The sequence below is a fragment of the Oncorhynchus keta genome, chromosome 15, assembly GCF_023373465.1.
Source record: "Oncorhynchus keta strain PuntledgeMale-10-30-2019 chromosome 15, Oket_V2, whole genome shotgun sequence".
Lineage (NCBI taxonomy): Eukaryota > Metazoa > Chordata > Actinopteri > Salmoniformes > Salmonidae > Oncorhynchus > Oncorhynchus keta.
In genome coordinates, this window is record NC_068435.1 from 10,408,050 (window position 1) to 10,420,387 (window position 12,338).

At 41.2% G+C, this 12,338-nt stretch overlaps 1 protein-coding gene across 1 annotated transcript in view; it reads left to right on the forward strand.

The window, feature by feature from the left end:
- LOC118373446 (probable G-protein coupled receptor 158) overlaps positions 1 to 12,338 on the forward strand; it is a 122,579-nt gene that overhangs the window by 94,702 nt on the left and 15,539 nt on the right. Inside the window, exon 8 of the mRNA XM_052463262.1 lies at positions 7,288 to 7,426. Coding sequence (XP_052319222.1) covers positions 7,288 to 7,426 — 139 coding nt within the window. The remainder of the gene's footprint in view (positions 1 to 7,287; positions 7,427 to 12,338) is intronic.

Here is a 12,338-nt window from a genome sequence, read left to right on the forward strand (position 1 = left end):
ATATCATATAATATAGTATTATTATATCATATAATATAGTATTATTATATCATATAATATAGTATTATTATATCATATAGTATTATTATATCATATAGTATTATTATATCATATAGTATTATTATATCATATAGTATTGTTCATCATATATTATTATTCATCATATAGTATTATTATATCATATAGTATTATTCGTCATATAGTATTATTCTATCGTATAGTATTATTATATAATATAATATTATTCTATCACTCCTTCTATAGTCAGTCCTCTGGATAATATAGCAGAGATATGTTTTAGCCCCTAAGAGAGGGAAGGGCTGATTTGTCCTTTGGCATCGTCCTGTTCCTGGACCATTTTCCATGCAACTCCAGCTCAACTTCAGAGCACATAAATTAGGCCGAGCCTAGAAGGGTACTGGGAACATAACTTAAAAGCATGTCTGACATGTATCGGGGTGCACAATCGCGGACTGATTTGAAAACTAATAGAAGAATCTTAAAATGTATTCTAAAACTCACAGGCAGTCAGTGCAGAGACCTTAAAACCAGTGTAATGTGTGCTCTCTGTCTGGTCTTGGTCAGTACCTACGCTGCAACATTCTGTATGTTTTGAGGCTGACCAATAGCTTTCTTGGGTAGACCAGAAAGGAGGGCATTACAGTAGTCAAGACTGCTTGTAATAAAAGCATGGATGAGTCTTTCTGTATCAGCCTGAGAGAACTGGACCAGAGAGGCCAACTCACCTCTCCAGTCTGTCCAGAAGGACATCATGGTCAACGGTGTCAAATGCAGCACATAAATCCAATAGTACAAGGGCAGAGAGCTGTTTGGAATCTGTGTTGGCTCTAAGATCATTTACCACTTTACCTAAGTCTACTGTGGTGGGCACGAAAACCAGATTTAAATTTTTCCAAAATACAGTTGCCACTTAAAAATCGTTTAGCTGTTTGAAAACCAATTTCTCCAGAATTTTGCTTAAGAATGGTCGAAAATTCCTAAGAGCTGAAGAATCTAGATTACTTTTCTTCAGAAGGGGTTTCACCATAGCAGTTTTTCGTGCCTGTGAACAGGGAGAGATTAACAATAGCTTGCAGTTCTTCAGATATGCTATTAAAAACTTTTTTGAAGAAGGTGGTGGAGATAAACCTGCCTTCTCGATTTTAAGTTGTGATATCACTTTCAGTCAGGCAGGAACAGGGCAGGCAGAAAGGTCAGAACTGGGAAGACATGGGAACACGCTGGTAGGACTTGACAAGACAAACTGGCCACAGACAAACACACAGGGTGGGGGTTGGAAACAAGCACAAAGACAGGTGAAACAGATCAGGGTGTGATACTAACAGAAAAATAGGTATGTTCCTTATAGTTCTCATCTAACTAACCATGTATAGGTTTCTTCCAAGTTTCATTCTTTATTTAACTTTTCAAATCAGTTAAGAACAAATTCTTATTTTCAATGACGGCCTAAGAACAGTGGGTTAACTGCCTGTTCAGGGGCAGAACAACAGATTTTTACCTTGTCAGCTCAGAGATTTGATCTTGCAACCTTTCGGTTACTAGTCCAACGCTCTAACCACTAGTCTACCTGCCGACCCTTGAATAATGTTAGTTTAAACATAGCTACACCCCACACCTTTGTCTGCTGTTCTTTTGATTTCAGCGTGTGGTTTTTGAGTTGTGGTAGTTTGAACAGTATCCCACCCTAATCGATGACTGATTTATTGCCACTTGACAAAACAACAGTGTTTAAAATGTCTCTAAGTTTAAAAAAATAAGTAATAAGTAATATGATGTGTAGATAGCAAATGTTTTGGTTTTCAATATATCACAAAACAGTTTCTGTATATTGGTTATTGATTTGGACACTTTAAAACTGAGTTTTGACATTGGGCTATTTATCAATGTCTTGCCAACAGGAAGCAGCTACAGCATAATTTTCAACTTAAGTTTAGCAATCATTTCCAATGGTATTGTACTTGATCAGGTAAAAACTGCTGAATGAGTCCAAAAATGTGCTGTGATTTGATTTATTTTGATCATATACCAGGAATCACCAAGACGGGTTTGCCCTGTACTCATCAGACTAGGCCATCATTTTTAATGTGTGTATATATATATATATAGATATTTTATGTATAATGTGTATATTTGTATCATGCAGGGCACATTTCAAAAAGAGACCTAGGTCTAAATATGTCTTCCCTGGTAAAACAAACGTAAAATTCAAATAATATCATCGCCACTGCTGCTGCTATTGTTGTTGTTTGTTTCATCATTCCTGATGCCAGATTATCGGTGGAAACTCAAATGGACTCTAATCAGTCTAAATAACCAGTTAAAATAGGAGAAATGCCGAGCCTCTTCTAGAGTGGAATGTGACAGGCAGCTGAGGATCAGGACCTATCATCTAATCCCTGAGAGGCGGTGAGCTCTGCTCTGTCTGAGGACCCTGAGAGAGATATGGATAGCGAGGGAGGGGGAGGACAGCTCAGGTAAAGGAGGGGGGAGGACAGCTCAGGTAAAGGAGGAGGAGGACAGCTCAGGTAAAGGAGGAGGAGGACAGCTCAGGTCGCTGTTGACATAAGGCATAATAAGAACATTGTGCATCTTCGCAGGGAAGGCAGAGACAGCTAGTGAACCTGTACATATACATGGTGGAGAGGTCGGTCTGCGGTGCAGGATAGGGGAGGGCAGTGTGGGTTGGGAGTAGGCTGAAGGGCGATACCCACTCATCTAAGGTGCTATCAGGTTTTAAAAAACAGTTTTATTTGGGGCTCTATAATAATTATATGAATTATTTTGTAGTTAATGTTTTTAAAAAGTGTTGATCATGTCTGTGTCAGTTCAAATGAATTATCCCTCCTACCAGCATTTACAAACAGCTCACCATGCATACTGGTTAAATACTAAGTATCTTATAATAAGTCGTCGTGGTTTATGAATATTCATGAATAATAATACACTCCAATCACTATTTATAAATTATAATCTGCAATCCGACATGATTCCCATGTTGTCTTTGGTGTTAATTATTGAAGGAATGTAAATCAGGCTTGCTGTTATGGGCTCCAAACTAACAGTGAGTCAGACAACGGGGTGCAGTTCTGAGAACATAGAATAAAGGAAACATGAGACTGCCTTACAGTTTTGAGAACAGTTCTTGGAAAAGGAATGTAAATTAGGGTCAATGGTATGGGTTCCTGAGTAACGGTGAGTCAGACAGTGGACAGTTCTGAAAACTGGGGCATGCAGTTTTGCAACAGAAAACCGTAAGTCCAAGTAGTCCCTCCCTGTTTCAGTACGTTTTCTTCCATTTGGTGTCGAATGAATATGATCTATTTCTGAGAACGTAGAATAAAGGAGAGAGGAGAGACACGGACTACTGTACAGTTCTGAGAACAGTTTTTAGAAAGGAATGTAAATTAGTGTCACAGTTATGCGCTCCCAAATAACATTAAGTCAGACAACAGAGAGCAGTTCTGAGAACATAGAATAAAGGAGAGAAGAGAGACTTGGACTGCCTTACAGTCTGCCTATCCCCAGCGACCTTGGAACACTAGAGAGGATCCCTCTCCAGCAGGAGATCTGTCAACAAGGCAGTCGGCTGGCAATCAGCAGATCTGTCAACAAGGTGGTGGGCTGGTAATCAGCAGATCTGTCAACAAGGCAGTGGGCTGGTAATCAGCACATCTGTCAACAAGGCAGTGGGCTGGCAATCAGCAGATCTGTCAACAAGGTGGTGGGCTGGTAATCAGCAGATCTGTCAACAAGGCAGTGGGCTGGCAATCAGCAGATCTGTCAACAAGGCAGTGGATTGGCAATCAGCAGATCTGTCAACAAGGTGGTGGGCTGGTAATCAGCAGATCTGTCAACAAGGCAGTGGGCTGGCAATCAGCAGATCTGTCAATACGGCAGTGGGCTGGCAATCAGCAGATTTGGCAACAAGGAAGTGGGTTGGCAGTCAAGCTCTGGGAAATCAATTTTGGCAGAAAGGGAACTCTCCTTAGCAAATGTCAGTGGCTAGTAACTACATGATGTGCAGCCATCAACACTTTGTGCATCAAACGACAGGCGGAGGGCAGTACATTTGGCCACTTGTCCCCCAGTGAATTGTGCCTTTTGAAAGGTGTGTGAGTGGAGATTAGTGATGTGAGGCCATTATACTTCCCAATGGTGAGAGAGGTCTCATTTTGGCCGACTGAATTTTCTTTTGTAACTTTGTTTGAAATTAAAACAAAATAAACTTGAGGGAAGGATTTTTAGAGTGTGTCTCTCGTTTTTAGTACTTAGATATAGCACCATTGACACTTCTGATTGATTCATTATTTATACAATTACAGTGAATGTTTAACAGGTAAAACATTCAAGGCTGCTTCATTAAAAATGGAATTGTTTTTCATATTCTTTGAAGTGTCTAGAAAAAAGCATTAGCTGGCGCACACACAAACATTTTGCGGAGGAACCGAATTTGCTCCAAACAATCCAATAGGCAAACCCAGCAATTCAATGGGCAAACCCAACAATCCAATGGGCAAACCCAGCAATCCAATAGGCAAACCCAGCAATCCAATAGGCAAACCCAGCAATCCAATGGGCAAACCCAACAATCCAATGGGCAAACCCAACAATCCAATGGGCAAACCCAACAATCCAATGGGCAAACCCAACAATCCAATGGGCAAACCCAACAATCCAATAGGCAAACCCAACAATCCAATGGGCAAACCCAACAATCCAATGGGCAAACCCAGCAATCCAATAGGCAAACCCAGCAATCCAATAGGCAAACCCAGCAATCCAATGGGCAAACCCAACAATCCAATGGGCAAACCCAACAATCCAATGGGCAAACCCAACAATCCAATAGGCAAACCCAACAATCCAATGGGCAAACCCAACAATCCAATAGGCAAACCCAACAATCCAATAGGCAAACCCAACAATCCAATAGGCAAACCCAACAATCCAATGGGCAAACCCAACAATCCAATGGGCAAACCCAACAATCCAATAGGCAAACCCAACAATCCAATGGGCAAACCCAGCAATCCAATGGACAAACCCAACAATCCAATGGGCAAACCCAGCAATCCAATAGGCAAACCCAACAATCCAATAGGCAAACCCAACAATCCAATGGGCAAACCCAACAATCCAATAGGCAAACCCAACAATCCAATAGGCAAACCCAACAATCCAATAGGCAAACCCAACAATCCAATAGGCAAACCCAACAATCCAATAGGCAAACCCAACAATCCAATAGGCAAACCCAACAATCCAATGGGCAAACCCAACAATCCAATAGGCAAACCCAACAATACAATGGGCAAACCCAGCAATCCAATGGGCAAACCCAACAATACAATGGGCAAACCCAGCAATCCAATAAGCAAACCCAACAATCCAATAGGCAAACCCAGCAATCCAATGGGCAAACCCAACAATCCAATAAGCAAACCCAACAATACAATGGGCAAACCCAGCAATCCAATGGGCAAACCCAGCAATCCAATGGGCAAACCCAACAATCCAATGGGCAAACCCAACAATCCAATGGGCAAACCCAGCAATCCAATGGGCAAACCCAGCAATCCAATGGGCAAACCCAGCAATCCAATGGGCAAACCCAGCAATCCAATAGGCAAATGCAACAATCCAATGGGCAAACCCAACAATCCAATGGGCAAACCCAGCAATCCAATGGGCAAACCCAGCAATCCAATGGGCAAACCCAGCAATCCAATGGGCAAACCCAACAATCCAATAGGCAAATGCAACAATCCAATAATCTAATGGGCAAACCCAGCAATCCAATGGGCAAACCCAACAATCCAATGGGCAAACCCAACAATCCAATGGGCAAACCCAGCAATCCAATGGGCAAACCCAGCAATCAATGGGCAAACCCAGCAATCCAATGGGCAAACCCAACAATCCAATGGGCAAACCCAACAATCCAATGGGCAAACCCAGCAATCCAATGGGCAAACCCAGCAATCCAATGGGCAAACCCAGCAATCCAATGGGCAAACCCAACAATCCAATAGGCAAATGCAACAATCCAATAATCTAATGGGCAAACCCAACAATACAATGGGCAAACCCAACAATCCAATAAGCAAACCCAACAATCCAATGGGCAAACCCAATAATCTAATGGGCAAACCCAACAATCCAATGGGCAAACCCAACAATCCAATGGGCAAACCCAACAATCCAATAGGCAAACCCAACAATCCAATAGGCAAATGCAACAATCCAATAATCTAATGGGCAAACCCAACAATACAATGGGCAAACCCAACAATCCAATAAGCAAACCCAACAATCCAATGGGCAAACCCAATAATCTAATGGGCAAACCCAACAATCCAATAGGCAAACCCAGCAATCCAATGGGCAAACCCAACCATCCAATGGGCAAACCCAACAATCCAATGGGCAAACCCAACAATCCAATGGGCAAACCCAACAATCCAATGGGCAAACCCAACAATCCAATAGGCAAACCCAACAATCCAATGGGCAAACCCAACAATCCAATGGGCAAACCCAACAATCCAATAGGCAAACCCAACAATCCAATAAGCAAACCCAACAATCCAATGGGCAAACCCAACAATCCAATAAGCAAACCCAACAATCCAATGGGCAAACCCAACAATCCAATGGGCAAACCCAACAATCCAATGGGCAAACCCAACAATCCAATGGGCAAACCCAACAATCCAATGGGCAAACCCAACAATCCAATGGGCAAACCCAACAATCCAATGGGCAAACCCAACAATCCAATAGGCAAACCCAACAATCCAATGGGCAAACCCAACAATCCAATAGGCAAACCCAATAATCCAATGGGCAAACCCAACAATCCAATGGGCAAACCCAACAATCCAATGGGCAAACCCAACAATCCAATGGGCAAACCCAACAATCCAATAGGCAAACCCAGCAATCCAATAGGCCAAAGTTTCCGCAAAGCAGTGCCCTCTCCCGCAGTGCACACTGCATTTTCTTTGAAGGCAACATGAGGACACCCTTGAATCGTATTGCTGCCATTTTGTACAAACCAAAGCAACAATGGTGGCCGTAAATAATACAGAACTTCCAGAATCTAATTTCAGTCAGCAGTCATTGTGTATTGTATACAGTATATACTGTATCTCTGCTATTTTTTTGGGAGAGTTAAGGACATTTAGAGTTAAGGACATTTAGAGTTATTTTATAGTTAAGGACATTGGTCTAACCCACCTGTATTGTTGACCTCTCCTTATCTAGCTGAGTTCCTGTTTCTTCTGTGGGGAGTGTACCTCTGCTATGCTGTCTGGACCGTACCGTCAGCCTTCCATGAACCACGCTACATGACTGTTGCCATATACAATGAACTCCTCATATCGGCAGTATTCCACACCATTAGGTAAGTAATATGGTCACATTTAGCTGCCATAAAATGTAATCTATCAAGAGATTACATTCTAAAATAATCCTAACGACCTACACACCCTACTCCACATTTAAAGAAAGATTATAGAAAAATGTCCTAAATAATACAAATGTAAAATTACGATGTCTTGATAGCATATGTCTTCACACGCCTGAGTTAATATTTGATGGAAGCACCTTTTGAAGTCATTCTAGATGTGATAAATTTTGAATAAGATTCTACCAACCTTGCACAACACTTAGGGCATCATACAGTGCATTCAGAAAGTATTCAGACCTTCCCCTTTTCCACATTTTGTTACGTTACAGCCTTATTCCAAAATAGATAAAATAGTTTTTCCCCCTCATTAATCTACGCACAATAACCCATAATGAAAAAAGTAAAACCAAGTTTTTAGAAGTTTTTGGAAATGTATAATTAAATAAAAGTATTCAGACCCTTTACTCAGTACTTTCTTCTTAAGGCTAGGGGGCAGTATTCAGAAGTTCAGATGACTGACGTGCCCAAATTAAACTGCCTGTTACTCAGGCCCAGAAGCTGTGATATGCATATAATTGCTGGCATTGGATGGGAAACACTCTGAAGTTTCTAAAACTGTTAAAACAATATCTGTGAGTATAACAGAACTGATATGGCAGGCGACAACCCAAGGAGAATCCATCCAAAATGTATTTTTTTGAGGTCACAGTCCATTCAAATGCTTGTCTATGAGATATTCAAAGGAATTCCTCCCAGATTGCAGTTCCCATGGCTTCCACTAGATGTCAAGAGTCTTTAGAAAGGGTTTCAGGCTTGTGTTTTGAAAAATGAATTAGTAGTTGTAGTTTTTCAAGGTGGCTCTCATTTTGACTGTAGTCTTGTGGCGGGCGTGGATGAGGGCGCGCACTTCGTTATTTATCTCCGGTATTGAACATATTACATTCCGTCTTAAATTGTATCCTTTATTTACATATTAAGGTACCTGAGGATTGATTAGAAACATTGTTTGACTTGTTTGGATGAAGTTTATTGGTAACTTTTCGGATTCCTGCATGTTGAACAAGTGAAACGGGTGGATTACTGAATGAAACTTTTTTTGTGATATAAAGAATGACTTTATTGAACAAAACAACCATTTGTTGTGTAGCTGGGACCCTTGGAATTGTAAACAGAGGAAGATCTTCAAAGGTAAGTGATTTATTTTATCACTATTTCTGATTTTTGTGACACCTCCGCTGGTTTGGAAGATGTTTTTAATGCTGGTGTAGGCGGGGCGCTGTCCTCAGATAATCACATGTTATGCTTTTTCCGTAAAGCCTTTTTGAAATCTGACAATGCTGTTGGATTAACAAGAAGTTAAGCGATGTAAGACACTTGTATTTTCAAGAATGTTTAATATTACGTTTTCTGTATTTTGAATTTCGCGCTCTGCAATTTCAACGGATGTTGTCGAGGTGGGTTATTAGCGTCCCACCTAGCCCTAAGAAGTTATTATTAAAGCACTTTTGGCAGCAATTATAGCCTTGAGTCTTCATGGGTATGACTCTACAAGCTTGGCACACCTGTATTTAGGGAGTTTCTCCCATTCTTCTCTGCAGATCCCATCTCAAGCTCTGTCAGGTTGGATGGGGTGCGTCGCTGCACAGCTATTTTCAGGTCTCTCCAGAGATGTTCGATCGGGTTCCCGTCTGGGCTCTGGCTGGGCCACTCAAGGACATTCAGAGACTTGTCCCGAATCCACTCCTGTGTTGTCTTGGCTGTGTGCTTAGTGTTGTTGTCCTGTTGGAAGGTAAAACCTTCACCCAAGTCTGAGGTCCTGAGTGCTCTGGATCAGATTTTCATCAAGGATCTCTCTATACTTTGCTCTGTTCATCTTTTCCTTGATCCTGACTAGTCTCCCAGACCCTGCCACTGAAAACCATCCCCACAGCATGATGCTGCCACCACCATGCTTTACTGTAGGGATGGTATTGGCCATGTGATGAGCGGTGCCTGGTTTTCTCCAGACGTGATGCTTGGCATTCAGGCCAAAGAGTTTCATCTTGGTTTCATCAGACCAGAGAATCTTGTTTCTCATGGTCTGGGAGTCCTTCAGGTGCCTTTTGGTAAACTCCAAGCAGGCTGTCAGCTGCCTTTTACTGAGGAGTAGTCTGGCCACTCTACCATAAAGGCCTGATTGGTGGGGTCCTGCAGAGATGGTTGTCCACAGAGGAACTCTGGATCTTTGTCAGAGTGACCATCGGGTTCTTGGTCACCTCCCTGATCAATGCTACAGACATTTTTTGGTACCTTTCCCCAGAACTCGGAGCTCTACGGATAATTCCTTCGGATTCATGGCTTGGTTTTGGCTCCGACATGCACTGTCAACTGTGGGACCTTATATAGACAGGTGTGTGCCTTTCCAAATCATGTCCAATCAATTCAATTTACCACAGATGGACTCCAATCAAGTTGTAGAAACATCTCAAGGATGATCAATGGAAACAGGATGCACCTGAGATCAATAGTCGGGTCTCATAGCAAAGGGTCTGACTACTTATGTAAATAAGGTATTTCTGTTTTTATTTTTTTAAATGACTAAAAACCTGTTTTCGCTTTGTCATTATGGGGCGTTGTGTGTAGATTGATGAGGAAAATCATTTATTTAATCCATAATCTACTCTGAACCAATGACATTAATTTCGGGATAGCTCGAAAAGCATTAAACATGTATGGCAATTTAGCTAGTTAGCTTGCACTTGCTATCTAATTTGTCCTATTTAGCTAGCTTGCTGTTGCTAGCTAATTTGTCCTAATTTGAGTTGTTATTTTACCTGAAATGCACAAGGTCCTCTACTCCAACAATTAATCCACACATAAAATCGTTCTTTTTGCAACGCTCACGTACGCAACGCGAGTGGTGTAGTCAGGGTATAAGAGGTGGTGAGTGTTCCTGAATAGTCCAGTCTCAGTCCTGACTTAAATCTGCTTGAAAATGTAGAGTCGAGGTTGGAATATTCCCAATGGGCAAAGACAGGTTTAATCAACGTTGTTTCCAGGTCACATCAACAACAAAAATGATATGTGATGACATTGAATCAATGTGGAAAACTGATTGGATTTGTAAAAAGTCATCAACATAAGAGAATTTAAAAAATGTCACACTACTTTTTACCTACATCCAATGACATAGTGTAATGCAAAGTTAGAATCCTATTCCAAATTATTCACAGCTGTAATGGCTGCCAACAGTGCTTCCAAAAAATATTATCCCTGGAGTGTGAAGAGATACGCAATCAAGACATCTTTGTAAAAAAAATGTATATCATAATAATTTTGAACATTTTCTAGAATTTCCTTTCACTTTTTAAAATGTAGAGTAGGTTGTATAGATCTGTAGGGGGGGAATATAATTGAGAGAGAGAGAGAGAGAGAGAGAGAGAGAGAGAGAGAGAGAGAGAGAGAGAGAGAGAGAGAGAGAGAGAGAGAGAGAGAGAGAGAGAGAGAGAGAGAGAGAGAGAGAGAGAGAGAGAGAGAGAGAGAGAGAGAGAGAGAGAGAGAGAGAGAGAGAGAGAGAGAGAGAGAGAGAGAGAGAGAGAGAGAGAGAGAGAGAGAGAGAGAGAGAGAGAGAGAGAGAGAGAGAGAGAGAGAGAGAGAGAGAACTGTATATGCCCTTACAACTTTTTGCTCTTATAGTTTATAACCATAATCAAGAAGAGATATAGGCAGGAGAATAACAGGAGCAGAACACCCCCAGTTAAAAGGCAGAGTAGAGCGCTCCTTCCCATCAAACAAATGAATAGTGTCAGCAGGACAACTCGGATAAGCCCCTTGAAAGGAGGTGGATAATATTCTGCACCAGGCAGACGGTGCAAAAAAATCTGCCAAGGCTTAAAATAAACTCCTTATACCCTGTATGTAACTGTCTCTATACAGTTATCTGCTGGAGGCGCTGACACTGGCTTGATGAGCCTCCTTCCCATTTGACAACTAGGAAAACTACAAGTGTGTGTGTGTGTGTGCTGTTTTTTGTTGGGAGCAGTCATTCCCTCAATGTATCAACTTGTCACTCAGCATGTATCCGGTGTCGTGTCTTTGGCTATGGTATCTACTAACATGATAGCAGTTACCATAGACTTCCAGTCATTGTGCTAACGCAAGTTAGCAATTGCACTGACACTAGTTTGCAACTTTTTTCAAACTGCATGCAGAGACGTAAAAAATGGTATTCACTGCACAGGAGGTTGGTGGCACTTTAATTGGGGAGTATCACTGTAGGATCACTATAGGATTACAGGATCACTACCGGATCACTATAGTGTTGTGCCTTTGGCTATGCCGGATTAAGTGATATGACATGCTATTCTATAAAATAATTTCTCCGTAATTAATACAACCTGATTGAGCTAATCATGTAAATGTAATTAACTAGAGAGTCGGTCACAACAAAATAATATTTATAGAGCTGTTATCTTCCGAATAAACTCTTAAAGACCTAGTAATATTTTACATCAATAGCAGTCAATATCAATCGTCATCTTAATTCAGTCTCATCTGAAAGTTGTAAATTCTTGGTTATCTGCACGAACCCTGGCTAACAATTTGAATCAGCTATACAAAATTGGGTTGAATTATTTATTTACTAAATACCTAACTAATCACACAGTATCACACATACACATAATTAAATCATAACTTGATTGCAAATTACGTCATAAAGGAAAACGTCCCTAGCGGGCGGAACAGATATGATAGCTTGTTACACAAAAGAAAAGGGTCTGGGTTTGAGTAAAGGAGCGGGAACACTGAGGAACAAAGGCGAAGCTGTGCTATCGTAAATACAGTATCTTATGCATTCTAAATTACCGCCCATTTGTAAAAGGAAAATGCAATAAATATTTACTCTGAGCTGCGCTTCGGTAGGTTG